Source organism: Theropithecus gelada, chromosome 10, assembly GCF_003255815.1.
Source record: "Theropithecus gelada isolate Dixy chromosome 10, Tgel_1.0, whole genome shotgun sequence".
NCBI lineage: Eukaryota > Metazoa > Chordata > Mammalia > Primates > Cercopithecidae > Theropithecus > Theropithecus gelada.
The window spans coordinates 54,967,795-54,992,653 of NC_037678.1; the positions used below are offsets into that span (position 1 = coordinate 54,967,795).

General features: G+C 46.2%; 2 protein-coding genes across 7 annotated transcripts in view; one reads left to right on the forward strand and one right to left on the reverse strand.

Annotated features, from left to right (window-relative positions):
• The window catches only part of SULF2 (sulfatase 2), a 131,365-nt gene extending 119,432 nt beyond the window's left edge, over positions 1–11,933 (forward strand). For 2 of the 3 annotated variants that reach the window (XM_025398292.1, XM_025398290.1), the window contains exons 12-21: positions 2,966–3,194; positions 3,329–3,425; positions 3,986–4,080; positions 5,104–5,163; positions 5,644–5,813; positions 6,055–6,197; positions 7,357–7,480; positions 9,614–9,647; positions 9,892–9,945; positions 10,959–11,933. In XM_025398292.1, coding sequence (XP_025254077.1) covers positions 2,966–3,194; positions 3,329–3,425; positions 3,986–4,080; positions 5,104–5,163; positions 5,644–5,813; positions 6,055–6,197; positions 7,357–7,480; positions 9,614–9,647; positions 9,892–9,945; positions 10,959–10,989 — 1,037 coding nt within the window. In that variant the 3' untranslated portion in view covers positions 10,990–11,933. The remainder of the gene's footprint in view (positions 1–2,965; positions 3,195–3,328; positions 3,426–3,985; positions 4,081–5,103; positions 5,164–5,643; positions 5,814–6,054; positions 6,198–7,356; positions 7,481–9,613; positions 9,648–9,891; positions 9,946–10,958) is intronic. The other variant, XM_025398291.1, reaches the window with a different exon arrangement.
• A 520-nt stretch (positions 11,934–12,453) lies between these two features.
• The window catches only part of NCOA3 (nuclear receptor coactivator 3), a 161,091-nt gene continuing 148,685 nt past the window's right edge, over positions 12,454–24,859 (reverse strand). Inside the window, exons 17-24 of one of the 4 annotated variants that reach the window (XM_025398288.1) lie at positions 24,335–24,506; positions 22,905–23,195; positions 21,181–21,273; positions 19,500–19,508; positions 18,099–18,375; positions 16,767–16,941; positions 16,270–16,411; positions 15,625–15,956 (exon numbers count right to left, since the gene is read on the reverse strand). In XM_025398288.1, coding sequence (XP_025254073.1) covers positions 15,945–15,956; positions 16,270–16,411; positions 16,767–16,941; positions 18,099–18,375; positions 19,500–19,508; positions 21,181–21,273; positions 22,905–23,195; positions 24,335–24,506 — 1,171 coding nt within the window. In that variant the 3' untranslated portion in view covers positions 15,625–15,944. Of the gene's footprint in view, positions 15,957–16,269; positions 16,412–16,766; positions 16,942–18,098; positions 18,376–19,499; positions 19,509–21,180; positions 21,274–22,904; positions 23,196–24,334; positions 24,507–24,859 lie in introns of all 4 variants that reach the window. The other 3 variants (XM_025398285.1, XM_025398286.1, XM_025398287.1) reach the window with 3 other exon arrangements.

Consider the following 24,859-nt stretch of genomic DNA (forward strand, 5'->3'; position numbering starts at 1 on the left):
AAAAAAAAAAAAAAAAAAAAAGTCCTTTCTTTATAAGATGGATGATATTGTGCCACAGACTAATTAGAGATTGAGGATCGAGGTCTCCGACGGCAGACGCAGTGGTCTCCTCTGGGCCATCCGGCCAGGCAGCAAATGTCCTCATTGTGGAGCAGATAAGTTTCTTTCCGTAACGGCCCAGCCACTGCCACAAACAACGCTTCCCAGCTGATGATCCTCTGGTACCTTTCCTCACCAGCTGATTAGGAACTACTGCATTAACTTTTCTAGCTGAATAGGATGATTGGTTTCCAGATTGGATTACACAGCCAGCATCTCCTTGCTTCAGTATGTGGCACAGTCGATAATCTTTAAATAATACAACATCTTGCAGGGAGAGATTCAGCTGTTTTCCCCCTTATTAATGCTTAGAGGAAAGAAAAATACCTAAAAGTAGCCGAGAGTCAGCTCAGCCCTGGTCAGAATCCTCATGTGAGTGTAATGTCAGAGCCGGGACCCATGCCTCTCGGCGGCCCCGTAATCCTCACCTGTACAGAAAGGGGCAAGCCTTGTGACCAGCCAGAGAACAAGTGTTCTGAGAAGGAGGAAGATGAGGTACAAAGGCCCCGTACTCACAATGAGTGTGGCGGGTCCCAGCCACAGAGAGGTGACCGGTGTGGCCAAGAGTGGTGAGAAGCACAGTGGGCACGGGCAGCCACATCACACAGGGGGTCACTGGCATGGAAAGGCAGGGAGCGGGCGTAATGGTGAGGTTTCGGGGCTGCACGGCATCACCTTAGGTGAGGATGTCAGCTGCAGGCAGAGTCCCCACCCCCTCCAGTAGCTGATCCATACCAGCTCATCAGGCGTGAATGCTTCACTAGTTCTGTTTCGTTCCATCCTCCAAGGAGCCCTTGTAGGGTAGGCACCATCCTGAGAAGTTACCCAAATCGCCGGGGCCACACATGTGCTCAGGGGTTTGCACCTCAGCCATCCGATTGCAGAGTCAAAGCTCTTGGCCACCGGCTTATGAAGTCCTGTCCCATGCCCTGTTGGTGTGGCAGGAAGGGGACCTCCGGAACTCTGGACACGGACACGGAGAGACAGACGGGGAGAGCAGGTCGTGTGGCTTCGGTACAGGAGAGAAATCACACAGGGCCGGCAGACCGCGGCTGTGAAGGGCCGGAGAGTAAAGGTCTGGGGCTTTGCGACTCAGCCCTGCGACTGCAGAGGTGTAAGTGAACGCGAGCCGCTGTACCCAGTGAAACTGTATTCGCAAAGACAGATGGAGGCTGGCCTGGACCCTTAGGCCATGGTTTAGGGACCCCTGAGTCTAGAGCTGGGAGATGGAGGGTGGAAAGAGACAACGCCACTCACTCATAAGCCAACTGGGACTAAAGGAGTGAAGAGGACACGCTGGGTCCATTTCCTGAGCCTCTCGGGGCAGGACCCGCTCGGCACAGGGAGCATCCTCGGCTCTTTGTGTACGCGTGTCGAGAGACTCAACCGAGGGAAGGAAGTGCCCAGGAGAAAGGCCCAAGGCTTTGCCGGAGAGGGGAGACCTCCCCTCTCCCCTTAGGATCCTTCGGCCCTTGTGACTGTGATGCAAGGTGTCTGAGAATTAAAAGATACAAAACATCCCCCAAGAGTGGCCATGTGGGAAAGGGAGCCCTTTCCTTCCTTCTTCCACCGCCTTCCACCACCACCTGCCTCCAGCTGGTCCTCCTTGGTCACCACCTTGGGGTCACTTGGGATCCAACAAAACCTGGGCCACTAACTGGCTCCAGGCCCTTCTCTTTAAATGAGGCACATCTGGAGAAGAATGACAACTGCAGTGCATGCATGCTGAGGCCAGACTTGTGTCAGGTGGGCAGAGATTTAAAACAGAAAGGAGTGACGGGGGCTCTGGCCAACAGGGACAACAGTGGGCAGCCAGAGGGGCCGCCCGTCTCCGGCCCGTCCCGACCATATGGAACTGTGGGCCTGTGAGACGTGTCTCCTTTCCGGAAGCTGGAAATCTGGATCCCTACATCACCGCCACCACCTCCCTTTTTCTTTAATCTCACCAACTCAGATTTGGTTTTGAGACATAGAAGATACAGGCTACCTGGGGTGTCACTTCAGCCTGCACGCCTGAGTTTTCAGCGTCGGGGCGTATGCAAAAGCCCCTCTCGGCCTTGTCGCCGGCCCACCTGGATGTAGCACCTGCCTACCACCTGGTGGGCAGCCTCCAGCTCCCTGGGACTCACAGAAGCTAAGTGGCTTCCCCAGTCCCCGTCCATATATACCCAGAGACAGGCACTGCAGGGCCCCTTTTTCCCCTGTTTAAATCAGCGTTTTTATATCCATGATACTTTTTTCCTTTTTAATTGAGGTGAAGTTCAGATAACATAAAACTTACCATTTTTACAATTGTATACAATGCAGAGACATTTAATAGGTTCACAGTGTTGCACACCTCTACCTAGTTCCAAAACATCGCCCCAAAAGGGAACCCCGTACCCACAAAGCAATCACTCCTCAACTGCCCTCTCCCCCAGCCTCTGGCAACCACCAATCTTCTTTCTGCCGCTGTAGATTTACCCATTCTGGGTAGTTCCTATAAATAGAATGTAATAATATGAGCCCACTTTGTGTCTGGCTGCTTTCACCCAGCATGCTTTTGACATTCATCCGCGCTCTAGCGTGAATCAGAACCTCACTTCTGGTTCTGGTCGCATATTCCGTTGTACAGATGAGGTACCGCCATTTGTTTACCCGCAAGCAGCTCTTGCTTGAAATCCTCTAGAGCCAGTGGCTTCTTGGCTCCAGGACTTCAGTTTTGCCGGCGTGATCGCCTTGAGGCCCTCCCCTGCCCTCAGGTCACAGGCAAAGCTGAGCCTCCTGCTTGGAAGCCCGGCCCTATCTTAATGAAGGACCCACTGCCCAGGGAGCCTGGCCAGCCTTTCCCGCCTCCCTAACTCTGCCACCCCTCTGATGCCCACAGAGTACAAGGCCAGCTACGCCCGCAATCGCTCCATCCGCTCAGTGGCCATCGAGGTGGACGGCAGGGTGTACCACGTAGGCCTGGGTGATGCCGCCCAGCCCCGAAACCTCACCAAGCGGCACTGGCCAGGGGCCCCTGAGAATCAAGATGACAAGGATGGTGGGGACTTCAGTGGCACCGGAGGCCTTCCCGACTACTCAGCCGCCAACCCCATTAAAGTGACACATCGGTGAGTGTCCAGGTGGAAGTCGAGAGTGAAGGGGACAGGACAGACCTCGGCAGGGGCTTCCCACACCTCTTGAGCCCCTGGGCTGGGCCCCCTCCACCTCCTCTGAGCCACACGTGATCCCTTCTCTCAAGCAGGTGCTACATCCTAGAGAATGATACAGTCCAGTGTGACCTGGACCTGTACAAGTCCCTGCAGGCCTGGAAGGACCACAAGCTGCACATCGACCATGAGGTGAGTGGAGAGCGGGAGAGGAGCGTGCCGTCAGCCACCATGGGCCTGGCAGGACCCGCGATTCACGGTGGGAGGGCAGTGAGGCCAGACCCAGGGAAGGGGCTGGAGAGGTGAAGTGAGGTCCCCACAGATTCCTCCACCCAGGGATAGGCGTCAGTCCCAACATGAGACAGCTTGCTGCCCAGTCTGTCTGAGGGAGGATGGCTTAGCCACGTTGTCCCCCTTTTGACTTATAAGAAGTCTACACTACGATGAAGCCTTTCATCAAGCCCAGGGGAGACACTGGAGCTGCCCTCAGGGGGCTCAGCAGGTTCCTCCGCAGGCCAGGCCAGGAAAAGGACTCGGTTCCCTTGCAAGGGCTGGCCGGAGGGGAAGGTGGGCTTCCTTCAGCAGGCAGAACAAGTCCTCCCCACCCAAACATGCCGGTGCTGGCCCTGGGGCCAGGGCAGGGCAGGCTGCCACTGCTGAGCAGACATGGCAGCGTGGGGGCGGTCACCAGGCCAAGCCTTTCTCGTCCAGCCGTGAAGGTTTCAAGGCCTCCTCTCCTGCCCCTCCCTCAGATTGAAACCCTGCAGAACAAAATTAAGAACCTGAGGGAAGTCCGAGGTCACCTGAAGAAAAAGCGGCCAGAAGAATGTGACTGTCACAAAATCAGGTGAGGCAGTAGCAAAGGGACCTAAGACCCCATCCTCCTACAGGACAGTTCAGTTCATCCCCTCTTGTGATTGACCCCCTTTTTTTTTTTTTTTTTAATTTTTTTTAATTTTTCCCCCCCATGGCATTAAAAAAAAAAAATCCATAATTTACATCCCTATTGTCAGCCAGTGTGGCACACGGAACCGTTCCTCAGCCAGGCTGGCGCCCAGATTCCAGTACTGCTGGCAAGAGACCCGTGCTGGCTGTGCAGAGCCGGCTCCAGGCCGGAAATGTGCCTCTGCTGATTGCCCATTCAGAAAGCCCCCACGTGGTCTGAGGTCCATGTTCCCGGCTCAGGGATCCCCTGGCCCAAAGGACTGAACTCTAGAACAGCTGTGTCCAGTAGAACATTCTGTGCCGATGGACACGGGCTATGTCTGCACTATGCCACGCGTGGCTGGTGCACACTTGAAGTGGTGGCTGGTGTCACTAAGGAGCCGAATTTTTTATTTTGCTTAATTCAAACTGAAGTAGCCACCTGTGGCCAGTGGCTCCCGTACTGGACAGCACAGCTGCAGAAGCCCTGCCGTCTTCCCAGAAAGTCTTGCAAAACACAGGCTCCCCTGTGCTGGCCCCGACCAAGCGTGAGTAGGCAGGGCGGTGAGGGAACCAACCTCACGATGCTGAGGCTTTGACGTGTACAATTAACCATCACAAAAGGAAAGGAAAAAGGATGCTGAGGCTGACGCACCTAAAGCCAGGCCCAGTTTCTAGTTGTGGCTAAATTACAACTAACCCGACCTTCTAAAGTCTAGCAAAATCCCAGGAAGAGTCCTGGCTCATGCCTGGAGAATGAAGCCACCCAGGCAGGTACCTGCTGCCCTGGGGATAGGGTTGTACCCTCCCCACCACCATCCCAGGAGGAGGAACAGGGGAGTGGGGCAGCAGCAATACACGGGAGTCCCAGAAACCACAGTTTGTACCTGCCAGCGGAGCCCTCTGAGCCACTCCTGAAGCCTGGGGCTGGGGGGGTCTGTTACAGCTACCACACCCAGCACAAAGGCCGCCTCAAGCACAAAGGCTCCAGTCTGCATCCTTTCAGGTAAGGGCAGCTTGAGGTCCTGGGGAAGAGATGCAGAGGCCTAGCATGAGGAGGTGGCCCTCCCTTAAGCTAAAATACAGAAGAAAAGGAAAGAAGTCCAGGCCCTTCCCTGGGAAGTCCGCGGCGGCCCTCGAAGAGGCCTTATTTCCCAATCAACACTGTAAATGGGGTTGCGGCAACTCCACCAAGCAGGGCAGGACACAGGAAGGAGGGGAAAGGGATGCCAACAGGAGTCCCAGTAGCTGCCTGGCTCTGTCCCCAGCTCTGTGCCCCCTTGGGAGTTAAAGTAGAATGACAGAAGATCCAGGTTCTAGTCCTGGCTCTGCCTTGGATCAGCACTGGGACTTGGAACCCTGAATTGCTATGCCCATGGCTGTTGGAGAAGCCTCAGCCCAGCCCCTAGGTGGACAGGAAGAGCAGAGACACGGGGTCACTGATCCCTCAGAGGCCCAAGGCGTGTGTGACCCTCTGCACCCATAGGAAGGGTCTGCAAGAGAAGGACAAGGTGTGGCTGTTGCGGGAGCAGAAGCGCAAGAAGAAACTCCGCAAGCTGCTCAAGCGCCTGCAGAACAACGACACGTGCAGCATGCCAGGCCTCACGTGCTTCACCCACGACAACCAGCACTGGCAGACGGCGCCTTTCTGGACACGTGAGCGAGCCCAGGGCAGAGGTGGACAGGCTGGGGCCCCGGGGGCCAAGAAACTTCTCCACTTAAGTGACTCAGACCTCTCTCAGAAAGGGGGTCCCCGACACCAGGGGTCCACAGTGCTTGGGACAGCCTCTTGGCATTTGATGAACTGGTTTCAGGGGCTGTCCCTGACAGGAATCACTGTTGGCAGATGGGGCTTCCTCCCGCAGGCACTCAGGACATGCTCTCTCTTCCTTGCCAGTGGGGCCTTTCTGTGCCTGCACCAGCGCCAACAATAACACGTACTGGTGCATGAGGACCATCAACGAGACTCACAATTTCCTCTTCTGTGAATTTGCAACTGGCTTCCTAGAGTACTTTGATCTCAACACAGACCCCTACCAGGTACAGACAGCCCGAGCTAGAGAGATGGGGGTATGGGTTACCCCAGTGCTGCCAGGTAGCCCCCCCACCCAACCTCAGGGAAGTCATGACAAATTATCCAAGTCCCACTGAGTCCCTGAGCCACTGGGAGTAAGTTGTGAAGCCGCTGAGATTGGGGGATTCCGTGTTCAATCAGCCTTTTTTGCCTCCATCACCCTGCGTGTGTAATATATGTGGCTTCTTCCCTCTAACTTAACATGCAGCATTCAACCAGGCTTTGCCGGAACTTGTGAAGACTCCTAAAACTGTCAAGCTGTAGGATCAAGCCAGATATTACCCACTGCAGGGCCTGCACGGACCACGCGGCTAATATAACAGTAACACACTGCACCAAGCACTCTGCTAAGTGCTTCCGTACAGTAAGCCATCTAAACACACACACGACTCATGTGGCTTAGGACCACACAAGACCAGAAGGAGCAGTGACATGTCTGGTCATCAGAACATGTGGGCCCTTGTACAGGGACAGTCACTGCTGAGCTCCAGCGCTAGAGCTTTCCTGTCCTGTGGCCTTGGTATTGCCCAGGCTTTGACCTTTCAAGAAAAGCCTGAAATAATTTTTTAAATGAAATCTGATGTTTAAATATCAGCAGCACAAATGCTTTAATTACTATATAGGTGTCCAGTCTTTCTCCTTAGATAGGTTCACCCTCATACTTTACCAAAGGGGTAGGTTAAGTCCGTCACCGGTAGCTCCCAGACTACACAAGAACCCAAGTCACTTACCCATCCTTTCATCAAATGGCTGCTTTGCAATCAGGAGGATTGCAAATCTGAATGAAGGCTGCTGATAAAACCAAGACTTGGAAGGCTTTCTTTCCGAGCTTGGGAAGTCTCCTGACTAGTGGCTGCAGAACTCCAACATTAAATACAGACAGACATGGTGTTTATTCTCCTGAGTTTTCATTCTCATTAAGAGAGAACCTGGTGGGACTCGAAGCCAAAAAGTCACCTAACTCTTCCAAATGCTGGCTCTTGCAGAAGTTGAAGTTGGAGTAAGCAGGTCACCAGCCCCTAGCACCTTCCACCTGCCTGAAATATGTCCCCTGGTTGGTAGAAGAAGGGCACGGGGAGAGTCCCTGTACTTACCTTGTTGACAGACTACCCTTTTTGCAACTAGCTGATGAACGCAGTGAACACACTGGACAGGGATGTCCTCAACCAGCTACATGTACAGCTCATGGAGCTGAGGAGCTGCAAGGGTTACAAGCAGTGTAACCCCCGGACTCGAAACATGGACCTGGGTGAGTAGGCACCCTAACATGGGGCCTTTGGAGAGCAGGGTAACCAAAGGAAGGGACTCAGGAGGTGGTGTCTACCCCAAGAATGAGCCCGAAATCACCAGGCTTTGGGAGGTGAGGCAGTTCCAGACGAGTCATGGGAGCTCCTGTCCATAACAGGCAGATGACCTTTGACAAGCTGTGCTTCCTGCATCAGCTGTCCAGGAAACACACGGAATTCCCTCGTTTCATTTCCTCCCTTTTGTTCACTCATGCATTCAACAAACATTTCCTGAGAACTCAGACCTGAAACCATGTTGACCAAAGATGACCCCATCCTGGCTGACTTGTGTGGAGCCGGTGTTGTCCTAAGAAGAGCAGTCCACAGCGGGAGGCCTCTGGCTTGTATGGAAAGAGTAAAACTGGACGGTAGAATCCAGTGTGACTGGGGAAAGGCACCACTTAATAAAACCAGGGTCAGACCTCTGAACTGAGTCCTGAAGAGTAGGACGCAATCGACCACTGAGAAAACATGGAGGGCTGGCGTTCCAGGAAACTTGAAGTGTGAGGAGCAGAAAGCAGCCTAGGTGGTACAGCCAGCACAACTGAGGCCAGTGGAGAGTGGCAGGAGGGCATCAGGCTACCCTGTGAGAGGCCATGGTAGAGTTTAGATTTCATTTGAGGTGTATCAGGAAGCCAATGGAGGGTTTTAACCTGGGCACTGACATTGCTAGGTGGAGAATGGGACTTTATGGGAGCAAACAGCGAAGATGGCACAGTTACCCAGGGAGAAACGATGGTGGCTTGGACTAGAGGTGGGAGCAGTGAAGATGATGGATTTCAGATTCAGGTGGTGAAGCCCCCCAGTAGAATATGGTGATGGGAGGTGCAGGATTAGGAGTCCCAGGTAAATCCTGAGTTTTGTTTGGGACAGGACGAAATCTGCAGTTTTAAATCTAGAATGCCAACTAGATAGAAATTTTAAGATGAAAAAAGCTGACCAGGCATGGTGGCTCATGCCTATGATTCCAGGGCTTTGGGAGGCTGAGGTGGGAGGATACTTGAGCCCAGGCGGTCAAGGTTACAGTGAGCTATGATAGCGCCACTGCACTCCAGCCTGGGAGACAGAGCTGTCATCCCATCTCTAAAAATAAAAGTAAAAAAAATTAAAAGAAAAATGAAGTTCACTTACTAGTGAGAGAGAGTGGCCTAAAACCTTTGATATTTGAAGTCCCTTGGGGAAGGGACTGTGTCTAGGAGGACGCCTGGAGTTCATGTCAGGAACATGGCCACACAGCTTAGGAGGAAGAATTCAGATGCCACAGTCAGCTCTAGTTATGAAGAGGGGAGAGCTACGGTGTTTACAGAAGATGTTGCACTAATACTTCCTGGTGAGGAGCCTGATATGATTGGAATTTTCACTAGTGGCTTCCTAACCTCTGCCACTCAAGCGCTGCTACTCTTGTGATCAAAGTGCAATGACATATAAGTCACTGTGTGCCAGGCTGTGTGCTGAGCGTTTTACATGTGTTAGCTGATAAGCTTTTGAGGTGAATCTTCTTATCCTCATTCTATGGAGGAGTAAAGTGAACAAGGTGGGCTGACCCCAGAGCCCACACACTCGATCCTGCCATGTCCTCAGGAAAACTTCCCCAGAGCCCACACCACCCTTCATTTGTTCTCATAATGAGGGTGGCGGGGAAGTACTAATGCACCTTTCCCTAAGAAAACACTTGAATCCATTTCGTGTTTTACATTAATGCCTTGTCCAGTACACTGCTGTTCTCGCTATAATCTGTGCTTGGTAAACATGAGCTATTGCTCCCTCCTGCACTTGGTCAGGGCTCTTGGCTTTCTGTCCTCTGGAGCACAGATGTTCAGGCCCGCGTCTACCTCCCTCACCATGACTAAGGTCAGCACTGAATGAAGCCATCAGGGTCCTGAAACTGATCGTGGTGACTCTGGATTTTAGGCAATCTACAAGGCTACCTAGGAGACTTAGGGCAGGTTCCCCTCATAATTCCGTCTACTCTTGAATAGGGAACACTATCAACATCATGGGATTGTGACAAAAAAGTGTAAGATGGTTTTCTGGTGTGTTGGGGTAGCTTTGCCTAAACTATCTGCTCCTGTTTTTATTATTTCTCCTTCATTTAGGACTTAAAGATGGAGGAAGCTATGAGCAATACAGGTATTTCTTTTTATTATTAAAGCCTAAACAAAGTTCTCCTATCTTGGCCCATCCTTCAGTCTCATCTCTGTGAGTCCGCACCTGTTATGTTGAGACACTGCCCTTCCTCTGGTCTGCCCGAGACCAGGATCACCCACCAAAGATAGCTGTCACCTAGGAGACCTTCTTTGTATAGTTCTTTGGGGACTTTTTCTTTCTTGGTGATGGTTAACATTCATTCTCCTTTTGACACTTGAAAACTTAGGCAGTTTCAGCGTCGAAAGTGGCCAGAAATGAAGAGACCTTCTTCCAAATCACTGTGAGTTGAGGAACCAGCTTACAAATAGAGATCTGGTTCTGACTGCTTCATTTTGCCAATGCTATTCTATTTGCATGCCATTTCTTACATACCATCCTTCATTTGTTCTCATAATGAGGGTGGCGGGGAAGTACTAATGCACATCTTTCCCTAAGAAAACACTTGAATCCATTTCATGTTTTACATTAATGCCTTGTCCAGTACACTGCTGTTCTCGCTATAATCTGTGCTTGGTAAACTTGAGCTATTACTTAGAGGTTGAGAAGCATTTAAATATTACAAACTGCCGGGCATCTTGAAGGCTATGGCTGCAAAAGTGCTAACTGGTATACAACATCAGCAGTAGGATGGCCTCATTAAATGGTTTCCAAAAAGCCCATGCTACAGCTACAGACTCTGACTCCAGTGCCATTGGAGGCTGGCAGGGACTGAGACTGGCAACCTGGAAAGTTCACCTCTATTCTAAAGGGAGCAAGCCAGTTTGCTCCCCGCAGGAATGGGCTGAGGTTTGCCACATTTTCTAATTCACTGACCAAATCCAAAAATGCAGGTATGTGTGAGAATTCTTTATCATTATCATCTCATTTGACATTAAGTTAACCATGTGGGCAAACTACCCTCCTTGGTGAGCTGCCATTTGCAACCTCTGGTCTACTCATTTATTCCTTTATATGCATATAAACCTGAGTGGCTTTAATAGGACATTAGTAACAGGCCACCTAAGCCTTTCTTTGGTGCTTCTAGAATTAAGGTACAGAATCTTTACATATCACAATCTCCTTAGCCATTATTCTATCCAGATCCTTAAATGCCATCCTTGCCAGGCATTGAGTGTATAAGTAAACAACTAAAAATTGAGGTGACTAGGTGGTAGCAATCCCTTTCTAAGTAACCTAGAAATATTCATTCTCAGCAGCCTTGAAGCAAAGCTTCCTCAGCTATAGGACTGATTAGGAAGTCATGATAAAGACCGTGATAGCTAAATGCTAAGATGAGTTTGTTTCGTTCTTTAGGGGACAACTGTGGGAAGGCTGGGAAGGTTAAGAAACAACAGAGGTGGACCTTCAAAAACACAGAGGCATCAACTGACTGCGCAGGCAACGAAAAACCACGTGGGTGATTTCCAGCAGACCTATGCTATTGGCCAGGAGGCCTGAGAAAGCAAGCACTCACTCTCAGTCAACATGGCAGATTCTGGAGGATAACCAGCAGGAGCAGAGAGAACTTCAAGAAGTCCATTTTTGCCCCTGCTTTTGCTTTGGATTATACCTCACCAGCTGCAAAAAATGCATTTTTTTTGTATCAGAAAGTCACCACTAACCCTCCCCAGAAGCTCACAAAGGAAAACGAAGAGAGCGAGCGAGATTTCCTTGGAAATTTCCCCCAAGGGCGAAAGTCATTGGAATTTTTAAATCATAGGGGAAAAGCAGTCCTGTTCTAAATCCTCTTATTCTTTTGGTTTGTCACAAAGAAGGAACTAAGAAGACAGAGGCAACGTGGAGAGGCTGAAAACAGAGCAGAGAGTTCGACAATGAGTCACTAGCACAAAAGAGATGACATTTACCTAGCACTCTAAACCCTGGTTGCCTCTGAAGAAACTGCCTTCATTGTATATATGTGACTATTTACATGTAACCAACATGGGAACTTTTAGGGGAACCTAATAAGAAATCCCAATTTTCAGGAGTAGTGGTGTCAATAAACGCTCTGTGGCCAGTGTAAAAGAAAATCCCTCACAGTTGTGGACATTTCTGTTCCTGTCCAGATACCGTTTCTCCTAGTATTTCTTTGTTATGTCCCAGAACTGATGTTTTTTTTTTTAAGGTACTGAAAAGAAGTTGATGTATGTCCCAAGTTTTGATGAAACTGTATTTGTAAAAAAAAGTTTGTAGTATAAGTATTGTCATACAGTGTTCAAAACCCCAGCCAATGACCAGCAGTTGGTATGAAGAAACCTTTGACATTTTGTAAAAGGCCATTTCTTGGGAGTTTTTTGGTGTGTCTGTTTTTTTAAAGTATTCAAGATACTACCAGTCAACATCTTTTTGGAAGAAAATGCCTTTGGGTTTAGAAGATTTTCTTAAAAGGGGAGTAGATGGTTGTAGATTGACTAAAGTCTACCATACTTCAAGGGACTACAGGTAAGTCTCATAGTATACCAGCTTTGCTACTTCATTTTTTTAAAAAGTATTAATCAATTGCAAAGAAATTCACCTTGGCCAACTCTTCTTTGTATATCAGGTAATCTAACCTGATACAAGTAGTTGACAGATTTCAGCTATCACCAGTCCAACCCATTTCTCATTTAACAGATGACAGAGAGAATCCCTAAAGCACCCACATTTGTTTCAATGCCCCCAACAGGCCAAGGCTCTCTAGCAACTCCCTAGTGGCGTTTTTTAACTTCAGAAACTGTTATCATTATTTGAAATAGACTTCCTTAATCTTCTTTACCCTTAATCCAACAGGGATTTAAAAAAAAAAAAAAAACAACTCTTTAGGCTCCAATTTTAAATAGAAACCTTTATTTACAATGACATCCAAAATGGTCAGCAAAGCAGTCACAGCTCACCATCCCCCATAAGTCATTTCATGTGGTTTCGATTCTTTGCAGGATAAAGAATAATTTCTTTTTTTTTTTAAAGCAACACAATGTAAACTTGATTGAAACTGAATTCATTCTCAAGAGTGTAAGTCAATTCCTGAGAATTTAAATATTGCTCTCATATTTCATTCTTCAAAATTCCATACATTAGAAAGGAAGAGACAAAACACCTGCTCGTTTATTAACAGTGTGCCCCTGGAGTTGAAAACAATTCTTATTCCTCTGATTAAATCAGTCCTTGAGGTTTTCCTCCTATGAACCTAATTGTGAACAAAACTCACAGCTTCTGCAAATAAAAAGGGAACTGGGCAGGCATACATGTAACTGGCAATCCATTCTGTTTACTTTCAGCTGCACCTACCTCTGGATCAAAGAACTTCTAGGACATCAAGCCAATTATCTTCTGTAATACCCTACCCCTAATATAGATACCCCCAACTCACCTCAGATATTAAATACTGATAACTAAGTAGCACTGTTATTGATATTTACACCTTTCAATCCAGATGCAGTTTAGAAAAGTGGCATCATAATACGAACATTAACAATGTAACTTCCATTTATTTTTTAAAGGAAGAAACATGTATCTCCTTTATATCATTCTAATCTTTATAAAATATATATATTTTATTTATATATCTTTGGATTCAGCAAAAAAAAAAAAAAAGTAGGTACTGGAAATATCCCACATTCTAAAAGCAGATGAAAAGATTATACTGTTCACCCAACAGATACCAAGGTTTGAAAAAATGGGGGGTGCTGGGGTGTGGAGAGGTAGACAGCAGGAGTACAAAGGATTATCTAAAAAAGATAAAGGGCAATACAGGTAAAAACAAATTATCTCAAAGACTGCACCTATTAAAAGAAAATCAAAATCTTGAGTTTGCACCAAATGAACAAGTAGAAAATATAAAAACTTATAATAAACTTCATTTTTCTACCATATAAAAAAGGGAGTGCTGCCTTCCAGTTAGCCTGCAGCCAGGTCTGAGGAAAGGATTGCAAAAAAATTTATTTTTTTTTTTTAATAATTTTTTTAAAGTCAAGAAAGGTAAGAGCACCATTCTGTTTCTCCCCACACACATCACTTAAAGAAGGTTCAGACACAGTTGAGCTGAAAAACACAGAGACAGACTGACTTGGTTGTACCTGTCTCCAAACAGGAGAGTATACTATCTGAAAAGCACAGGCCACTACAATGGAAGTTTCCAGATTTACAATCTTAAGATATATTTTGAAGTTGGTGGGGGGAAGAGGGCAAACTCATAATTGTCTATACTGCTTTGAAAATAAGATCCACTCTAGTGGTGGATCTAGAAATAATCAGGATTCACTTGTAAGCATATCAAAGATATTAAATGATCTTACCTTCAGAGACATCTAGAAAGACTGACTAAATGTGTGAAATTCTTAAAATTACCTGGCTGTCAGTTATTGCTAGAAAATGACACCAAGGCTAGCAGAGACCTCTGAAATTCACAGACATTCAGAAACCCAATTCCTTCAACTATCTGAACCAAATGAAGTAACCCAGATAAAGGGAATTAAACTTCATGTTTCCCTTCCTCCCAACTGACTAAAACAGGTGTCAAAGAGAGGCAACAGCAGAAAGTGGCAGGGGGCAGAAAAGGGAGGGGTTTCAAAGGTGCTCAGTTAGACTGTGGCTCTGAATCACAGTCAAACTGGCTGTTCTGGGTACTGAGTTCCTTAAGAAGTAACAGTGACACTATTCTAATCCACAGGGACATAATGAAAGCATCACATTAGTATAATGAGGGGACAGCTGAGCAGACACCAGAAACCACACCAAGGATTCTACTCGAGATCAATGTGGGATTCAGGTCTTAGCAACCAAAATCTGAAAACGCTCCTAAAGGGGATGAAAAGGTAACATAATTGAACATACACACACACACACACACACACACACAAAAACTCATGAATTGCTATTATTTTGAACTGCTTAAAATCCAAAAGATTCTCTTCAATCAAATTGCTCGATTTTTTTAAATTCCTGATTTTTTTTTTTTAAGTTTATTTCCCCATATCTATTCTTTCCCCCCAAATTAACAAAGTGCTTAGTTCTGGTAGAGGAATTTTTAAAAAATTAAAATGCCTACATCTAAACAAATAATCTCTTTTAAAAGCATTTAGATTAAGAGATTGAAGAGCGAGGCATCTAAGGCTGGGGGGTGGGGAAGGAAAAGCTGTGGAGCACTACCCCTCCGCCAGGCCACGGAAGTCAAGGGATGTCTCTTCCACTGGTAGCCTCTCCACACACAGCTTACTGAAATCAACAATGTTAAATATTTAGCTTCACAAACTCTGTAAAAATGAGTTGTTGTGACCTACAAAAAAAGGTATATACATATTTTACATAATACAATATCTTAAAGGTCGTATTTACAAAAAAGTCTATTCACAGAAACACTGCGAGATTCTGATTCAGAATGCAGTACCTGGCCTTGGGTTTTCAGAAGTTTATTTTCAAAAAGCATTATTGCTCTACCATATAGGCAAAGGGTGACACCAGTACTTTAAAAAAAAAAAAAATCATAGTTCTTGTCCAACACTTAAGTGTAGGCAAAAACCAGGAATGTGTTTCACTATTCCCTCAAGACCTCAAGAATATTGCATTTATCCATTACTTTTTAAATAAAGTGCACTCAGCTGCACATTAGCATGTGAAAAGTTTGCTACTGCTGCAATTAAATACTGTCATCTCATTTCCCTTCTGCAAAGCCATTTGGACATCCATGACAGTTCCTGGAGGTGAAGTATTACAGGACATGAACGGCAAATGAAAACCTTCATTAGGAGAAAACCTACTACGAATAATAGGGACAGAGCAACTCAACACCATCAGTAAAGGACAATTCAGAATCACCAATTCCACTGGACAGAGGGTCAACACAGAACTACTTAGTAGTGACAAAAACACCTGAGGGCTGGGACTATGCTCTTTGTCCAATACTGCAACTAGAGAAACCAGATGTTCTAATCTCTCTTGATTTGTCCAATGTTCTCTGGCCCACCTATGTGTATTTAAGAGACTTTGGCTAGCAAGGCAGAAAAAAGTGACACAAAAGTTTTATGATCAGTAGGACTCCATATCTCCAGAATTATATCCCTAGGAGGTGGAATGCCAAAAAATATTTCTGTTTTGAACACCATGATACACAGCAGGAGGAGAGGAGAAAAAAAACAGGTAGATACTGCCGTTCGGCTTAAAATCCAGTCCTGCTCAAATGACATCACTTAAAATACCCTTGACGGAGCTCAAAGCTGGTCCTTTCTTCAAAGATAGATGCCTGGAACAATGATTCCTTCCCAATAATCCTAGTGCAGTGTCATTTGTACAGTGGTTTCCTTAAGAGGTCCTGGTGCAGAGATGTCAGCAGTATTTCTGTTAGCAACCAGAAAAACTGAGTAAAACACATGCTTTACACAACAAAAAAATCCATGCCCACATTCATGGCTTACAGTGCAGCTCTGGCTGAGTGATTCAGGTTCCTGAGATCCCATCTTACAATGCAGCTTGACTTACCAAAAGTATCCAATGGCCCAATGCCTTCAAACCAAGTTTTTTCAATTACTATATTTTAAGTTATACTTTCAAGTTAAAATATACCTAGGACATTCTGATTATAGCTGAGGCTTTAGTTCTATCCAGAGAACAAGAAAACCTTTTTGAAAAAGGTAAGGAATCAATTTCATACCTGATCAGGGCCCATAGGCATGCCAGACATGGGCATGGGGTTCATGTTCATCTGTCCCATGTGACCACTGCTGCCATTCATGTGTACCATACTATACACTGCAGGATTCCCCTGGTGGGCAAACTGCTGCTGGGAAAAGGAGCTGTAAGTAAAGAAACGGTAATATTACCTCTGGAAGTCACTTTAGTGACAAAGGGCATGCCCACAGAAACTACTACAATTGTGTCAAACATTGCTATACTTAAGCTGCGAATGTCAGAGAGAAAACTCCCTGACAGCCTGTGATCCATTTTTCACAGCTTTCTGTACTAGATACCCTAATAGATAATGTGCATGCTTGAAGAACTCTCAAAATGGACAAGCCAAATAACACACCTTCTAATATGAACCCAGTCCTTTCAATCTCTCCATACAAAAAGGCTTGACTGAAAATTACAGTAAGTTCTTGGACTTCTGGGACTAAGATGTGACTAACTTTAGAAGTCACTGTTCTTTACCTGTTCCTGGCCAAATTTCCTGATGGCCAGCCCTTCATTTCTGAGGACTGATAGATGGATGCAGCCTGGGGGTGTTGCATCATGGGATTCTGGGAGGGACCCATTCTTGACGATATCATTGCACTGGGAGGACTAGACACTCGACCAAAGGCTGGATCTGGTTGTTGTCCCATTCCTTACAAAAATAAAACAGAAGAAATAAAAATGCCCAAATGCCTTCTCCTTAGAATACCAGATTTCTGTAGTAGTTTTATGTTTTTTTTTTTTAAAGCGGGGAGGGTGGAGGGAAGTGATAAGTATAAGATACAGAGTGCTATAAGATGCTGCCCCCCAGGTATTCTAGATTCTCACCAAGATGACAACTAGAGTAACAGGCTTACTACAGAAAGGAGCACCATCTGGATCACTGAAAGGTCACAGTTGCTTCAATGGGCTTTCTGCAGAAAACGGACTCCGTATGAACTCACATCACTCCATCCCTCTTTAAAGGGCAGGGGAGTTACAATCCTCAGATGACAGGGCTCCCCAGTAGACACCTTTATCCCCACCATGTTCCTGGAACCTCTCAAAGGCTGAACTGAAGAGGTATCTGCATCACTGTAATTAATAATAAATCCAAGGCCCGGCGCGGTGGCTCACGCCTGTAATCCCAACACTTTGGGAGGCCGAGGCAGGCAGATCACGAGGTCAGGAGATCGAGACCATCCTGGCTAACATGGTGAAACCCCGTCTCTATTAAAAATTCAAAAAAAAAAAAATAGCCAGGGGTGGTGTGATACACCTGTAGTCCCAGCTACTCGGGAGGCTGAGGCAGGAGAATCACTTGAACCTGGGAGGCGGAGGTTGCAGTGAGCCAAGATCACACCACTGCACTCCAGCCTGGGTGACAGAGCAAGACCCTATCTCAAAAAAATAATAATAAATCCAAGTCACCTAGAAAATCAACGTAAAAGTCCACAAAGTGCATTCCTCTCACTGACTTGACCAAGCATTCAGAGATTAGAGAGTTCTACTATACTGGAACATACAAGAAGGGGCAAGGGGACAACTTTGCAGTGTTTCTTCCAAATTAAGAGTTAGGGGACTCTTAATGAGTGGGACTGAAAAAAACACCTGAAAAAAAATACTCAACTATGACAGGATACACCTGTCTCAATTACCTGTGTGCTGCAGCATTTTTGTTTTCCAATAGTTTAAATTAACTTTGTTTTCCTTGTGAAGTAAATAGGGAGTGAATCGTATTTTTTGTCTTTCATGTGCAACAAATGTAGTGAAGCTTATGTCCTTAGTAATGTTAACTTGGAGAAGGCATATTTACACTGTCAGATTTACCATAATTTGGTTGATATGGAAACTGTTGCGGCGGAGCTTGTGGCATTGCAGGTCCCGCCAAAAGCCCATCCATGCTGGGGGAAGCAGTCACATTAGGAGGTGGGCTGAAGGCCTGGGTTTGCTGCTGCTGCTGCTGCTGCTGCTGCTGCTGTTGTTGTTGCTGTTGTTGCTGCTGCTGCTGCTGCTGCATCATCATAGCCACCCTCTGTTGTCGGAAGTGATGACTTAGCAGCTCTCTGCTGCGTTGGGCGACCATTTGAGCATTAAGAAAACCCTGCTAATACCCAAGAAAGAGTGCAATTACATATACATAGCAAGAACCTGCCAGTTGCATACATACAGTACCCCCACAATACACCAGGTATAAGACAGAAAACACCCAGGGTCTTTTTTTTTTTCTTTTTTTAAACAGGGTCTCACTCTGTTGCCCAGGCTGGAGTGCAGTGGCACAATCCTGGCTCACCGCAACCTTCACCTCCCAGGTTCAAGCAAGTCTCCTGCCTCAGCCTCCCAAGTAGCTGGGATTACAGGCATGCACCACCACTCCAGCTAATTTGTGTATTTTTAGTAGAGATGGTGCCTCACCATGTTAGGCAGGCTGGTCTCAAACTCCTAACCTCAGGTGATCCACCTGCTTCAGCCTCCCAAAGTGCTTAAATTACAAGTGTGAGCCACTGCACCGGCCAAAACATACAATTCTTTACATAAAAGCTTTCGGACCTGGTGCAATGGCTCACGCCTGTAATCCCAGCACTTTGGGAAGCCAAGGCGGGGGGATCACTTGAGGTCAGGAGTTCGAGACCAGCCTGGCCAAAATGGTGAAACCCTGTCTACAGTAAAAATACAAAAACTAGCCAGCCATCGTGGTGAGCACCTGTAATCCCACCTACTTGGGAGGCTGAGGCAGGAAAATCCGTTAAACCCAAGGAATTGAGACTGCAGTGAGCTGAGATCGTGCCACTGTACTGCAGCCTGGGCAACAGTGACTCTCTCAAAAAAAAAAAAGAAGCTTTCTGGCTATTGCAGGGGGAAGGAGGGAGGGAGAACTGAAGAAGAAGGACCTGAAAATTATTTGGGGTTAAAAGACAAAAGACAGGCCGGGCGCGGTGGCTCAAGCCTGTAATCCCAGCACTTTGGGAGGCCGAGACGGGTGGATCACGAGGTCAGGAGATCGAGACCATCCTGGCTAACATGGTGAAACCCCGTCTCTACTAAGAAATACAAAAAACTAGCCAGGCGAGGTGGTGGGCGCCTGTAGTCCCAGCTACTCGGGAGGCTGAGGCCAGAGAATGGTGTGAACCCGGGAGGCGGAGCTTGCAGTGAGCTGAGATCCGGCCACTGCACTCCAGCCTGGGCGACAGAGCGAGACTCTGTCTCAAAAAAAAAAAAGACAAAAGACACACTGTCAAGCTTTAACATGACCAGAAACATTCCACAACGTGAGAGAACATTTAGAGGTAGAATCTGAGGACAACTTTTTCAGGAACTATGAAGGACAACTACAGGAAAATGAGGATTCAGTGTGTTGGGGTGGTGGAGGGCTAAAACATGAAACAAACAAACAAAAAAAGGATGGGGTTATACTTAGATAGCAGGGGTCCACCTCAGAAAATCTTGTACTTTCTTTAAACTTTCAGAAAGAGGTAGGGGGCAAGGAGAAGCTGTCTGGAGGTTCAGAAGGTGACATAATCAAAGTACAACAAGGAAGCTGATTTGGGCTCTACTAGCTACGGATCATCTCCAAAAAGCAAACTTTTATCATCTTTCTGTAGGGCATTCTAGCTCAGCTTCCACAAGAGGTTTTATTATCAAGAAAATGTAAATATCAGTACTTCCAAGTAGGCATAAGACAATGAAAATCAAGCATTTCACAGTTGTTTTTTAAAAAACAATTATAAACAATATTTCAAACCACAGTAGGGAACTGCTGTGTGGTCATCTGCCTCATGCACATTAAGAAAACCCCTCAATACTGTCTCCACCACTGGCTAGAAGTAGAAGGGAATTTTAATATCCCCTCCTACTACAGGAAACAGGTCATCTCAGAGGCTATCACTGAGAACAGGATTATGTATTCTTTTTTTTTTTTTTTTGAGACAGAGTCTCGCTCTGTCGCCCAGGCTGGAGTGCAGTGGCCGGATCTCAGCTCACTGCAAGCTCCGCCTCCCGGGTTCACGCCATTCTCCTGCCTCAGCCTCCCGAGTAGCTGGGACCACAGGCGCCCGCCACCTCGCCCGGCTAGTTTTTTGTATTTTTTAGTAGAGACGGGGTTTCACCGTGTTAACCAGGATGGTCTCGAACTCCTGACCTCGTGATCCACCCGTCTCGGCCTCCCAAAGTGCTGGGATTACAGGCTTGAGCCACCGCGCCCGGCCTATGTATTCTTTATAATTTCAGAATTTTACCCAGTGTGCATGTTGTTTCATAATCCAGGAACAGAGGAACATTTACAGGTTATTTTAAATTCCTAAAAAGCCATGTGATAGCTGTTCTCACAGTATAGCAACCGATCACAAAGGGAACCAATTAAAAAAACACTAATCTATGGTTTTGTGTTTTTTGGTTTTTTTTTTTTGAGACGGAATCTCGCTCTGTTGCCCAGGCTGGAGTGCAGTGGCCGGATCTCAGCTCACTGCAAGCTCTGCCTCCTGGGTTTATGCCATTCTCCTGCCTCAGCCTCCTGAGTAGCTGGGACTACAGGCTCCTGCCACCTCGCCTGGCTAGTTTTCTGTATTTTTTAGTAGAGACGGGGTTTCACCGTGTTAGCCAGGATGGTCTCGATCTCCTGACCTCGTGATCCGCCCGTCTCGGCCTCCCAAAGTGCTGGGATTACAGGTTTGAGCCACCGAGCCCAGCCTAATCTATGGTTTTAATGAAGAAACCTCTCCCTCCTCTGATTCCTCCCAGTCACCAGCCAGAGAGAAGAATGGAAGAGTTGAAAGTCTTTAATACGACTGCTTTCTTACACAAGAAATTCAGAATTACCTTCATTTGTTTAACAAACATTTACTAAGAGTCAACCACAGGCCAAGCCCTGTCCTGAGCACAGAGCAATGCATGTGGAGAGGCTCATCATCCTCACCTGGGGCTGCATCACAGGCCTCATCACCGCAGCACCACCAGCAGTAGGGTTTTCCATTTTCAATTCAAGTGCCTGTCTGCTCTGATTCAAAAACTAAGGTGAGACAAGTTGGTTAGAATGCAAGGAGAACATGTCAGTCTGCCAACACAGCTTTCCAGACCCTCAGCACCAGCCAATGAGATAATGATATCTCCAAACACAATAACCTGGCTAAGTCACATCTAAACTAGTACTTTCACACTGCAAAAAGGTCAATGTTGAAAAGTCTTAGGCTAGCATATGATGGGCTACTGTCTGGCATTGGGAAAAAAAGGTAAAGTGCAATTTTGTAGCTTAAAGAATATCTCCACACCTGTAATTCCAGCCCTTTGAGAGGCTGAGGTGGGCAGATCACTTGAGCCCAAGAGTCTGAGATCAGCCTGGGCAACATGGAGAAACCCCATCTCTACAAAAAATTAGCCAAGAGTGGTGGCACACTCCTGTAGTCCCAGCTACCTGGGAGGCTGAGGTGGAAGGATCACCTGAGCCTGAGAGGTCGAGGCTGCAGTGAGCTGTGACTGCACCACTGCGTTCCACCCTGAAACGCTGTATCAGAAAAAATAATAATACATAAATAAATTATATATATACACACACAGCAGAAACTCAAAAGATTTATAAAGTCAGGCTTTCTCTGGGATTATTCGGGCACATGGAGAAATACCTTTAAGTTCATCAGAGGAATTCTGAATAAACTCCATTAGCTTTCCCTAAATGACTTTTAGTGAAAAGAAATGGCAGAAAGTAAAATGAATGCACTAACACAGCTTTTCTGAGTACCTAAACTGACTTTTAAGAGTACTTATGCAATGGAGAGTCTCTGGCTCTTTGGATTCCAAACTCAGGCATTCGGCCGTACACGGTGGCTCACGCATGTAATCCCAGCACTTTGGGAGGCCAAGGCAGGAGGATCACCTGAGGTCAGGAGATGGGCCTGGTCAACATGGTGAAACCCTGTCTCTACTAAAAATACAAAAACTAGCCAGATTTGGGTGGCTCCCCAGCTACTCAGGAGGCTGAGGCACAAGAATCACCTGAACCCAGAAGGTGGAGGTTGCAGTGAGCCAAGATCATGCCACTTGCACTTCAGCCTGGGCGACAGAGCAAGACTCCACCTCAAAAAAAAAAAAAAAAAACTCAGGCATTCATCTACTTATATGATTTGGTTCCACCACATTTAATAACTCAGTATGCTCAAGACATAAACAATTTATAAAAACAATTAAATTTTAAAACATTTCTTGGGGACTAAGAAAACAATAGGGTAAGAAGTCATATTTTAGAATATTAAAAGACAGCTCTAGAAAGAAGAGGTTCCATTTAAAATGCTGAAATCAAGATGGTTTAAGTATTTGGTTATTAGTAGTAAGGATTTTTTTCAAAAAAAAACTTATCTACCTTTAAGACTACAAAGTCATCAAGTAACATTTTTCTTCCCTAAGAGCAATCCTTCCTGACTTTTTACTTTTTAATTTGTAAAATGGAATATTCTCATAGTATCGAATTCCAACACAACTACTCCTTAACAAGGAGCCATTTGTACAAACAAAACCTTACACAGAAGTAAAACAAAAATAATTTCTTTAGTTGACAGGGATAGAGTGCACCAGTAGTAAGAACACTGAGAAACACAGTCTGAAAACAACAGAAGGAGAAGCCAGAGGGAAGAACACATGACTGGTTACCTGCTGGCCCTGCAGCCTCTGCTGAAGCTGCATTCTAAGTTGCTTGGGGGTGTTTGTCCGGGGTCTCATGATGTTGGCTCGCGGGTGCATTCCTTGGAGAGGAAAATTGCCTTGCTGGTTCATCTGATTCATCATAGAGTTAAAAGATGGTGATTGTCCCTGAAGATGAAAGCCTTGCATTGGAGGCCCCTGTGCTGGGTACGTCTGTCCATATAATCCTGCCTTCTGATCCATCATTACTGCTGCTTCTTGGCCTTGGAAAGCATCCTGTTTGGGTTCTAATGCCTGTCCCTTAAACACAACACATAAAAGAACAGTGAAGAACATCTACGAAAGCAACAGAAGTCAAATGCTCTAAAGAAGGTGCAAAAAACAATCCAGGTTCTATGTCACTGGTATCCCCAAAGGTGTACACAAGAACTGCTCAGCATTTCCCATCTGCACTGTGACAGCATTTGCCGCATGGCAATGTACTTCCATATGTACATATCTATTTTCCCAACAACGACTGATAGCCCCTGATGATCTTTCCTGCTTACTGTTGAATGCACAAACCTATAGAGTGGCCCCTCCATAGCCTTTAAATAAAAACAGTCATGGCCGGGCACGGTGGCTCACACCTGTAATCCCAGCATTTTGGGAGGCCAAGGCAGGTGGATCACTTGAGGTCAGGAGTTTGAGACCAGCCTGGCCAACATGGCAAAACCCCATCTTTACTAAAAATACAAAAGAAATTACCCGGGCATGGTGGCGGGTGCCTGTAATCGCAGCTACTCGCGAGGCTGAGGCAGGAGAATCACTTGAACCCTGGAGGTGGAGGTTGCAGTGAGCTGAAATTGCGCCACTGTACTCCAGCCTGGGTGACAGAGCGAGACTCCGACTCAAAAAAGAAAAAACAGTCACTACAGAATGTGTCTTTCAGAAATACAGATTTGTGAATAGCATGTTTTCATAAGGCTGGGTATGTAAACAGGAACAGGAGATGATGATGTTAGGATGTTCAGCTTGGCCATTGTAAACAAGTATTGTTTAAACAAAAAAAAAAAAAAAGCTTGCCTCATCAGAATACACATGGCTTGGCTAAGTAGTAGAGAAAGATAGTTATAAAAATGAGAACTTTTAACATGAATAAAAGGTCACACTTTAGTAGTTTCACTAAATCATTTCTACAACTGCCAAAAACAGTGGGGTGTTGAAAGTAATATCACAATCATAAGTATATTTTCCATTTTAACATACGAATTGAGACCAAAAAAGTATATTTTCCAAATTTAATGCTGGTATCCACGAATGTAGTAATACAACACAAGTACTAGGAAAGACACACACAGGTATTCTTGTTTGTGGCTTCATGAATTTGTACACACACACGCATGCACGCACACACACACAAATACACACTCTCCTACTTCCATGTTAATGCAACCTACCTGATTGACAAGTTCAGGGATTCCCAAAGCTCTGTCAATTTCTTCCAGGCCTGTGGCATCTGTGTTGCTGAGAAGAGTGTGCAGCTGGTCCAATAATGCTCTTTCATCACTCTGGCCTTCCAGGTTGGAAGGTGGCCCGACAAGATCATCCAGGGAATTCCTAAGAAGGGGCCTAGAAAAAGGCTTGCAATCAATTTCAATGGTGCTTTTTTGTTTCTAAGAGTAACAGATCACAGCAACCATGCATAATGTTTTTAATGAACAGTAACTCAAATACTACAAACACAAATAATAAACCAAGTGGTAAAAAAGAGTGAATGGCATCAATTTAAATTTAAGGCCCACAATTTAGAAATTGCACCAGGCCACTTTAGACCACCATATATAGCTTAAACCCCCAATCCCACCACCAAAATGTAATTGCCAAACCCTAGGCATCTGGGATATAGCAGAAATGGGGACCAGGGGAGGGTAGGGAAGGATGGGACAAGATACTCCTCACGAAAACAATGAAGGAGGAGGTAG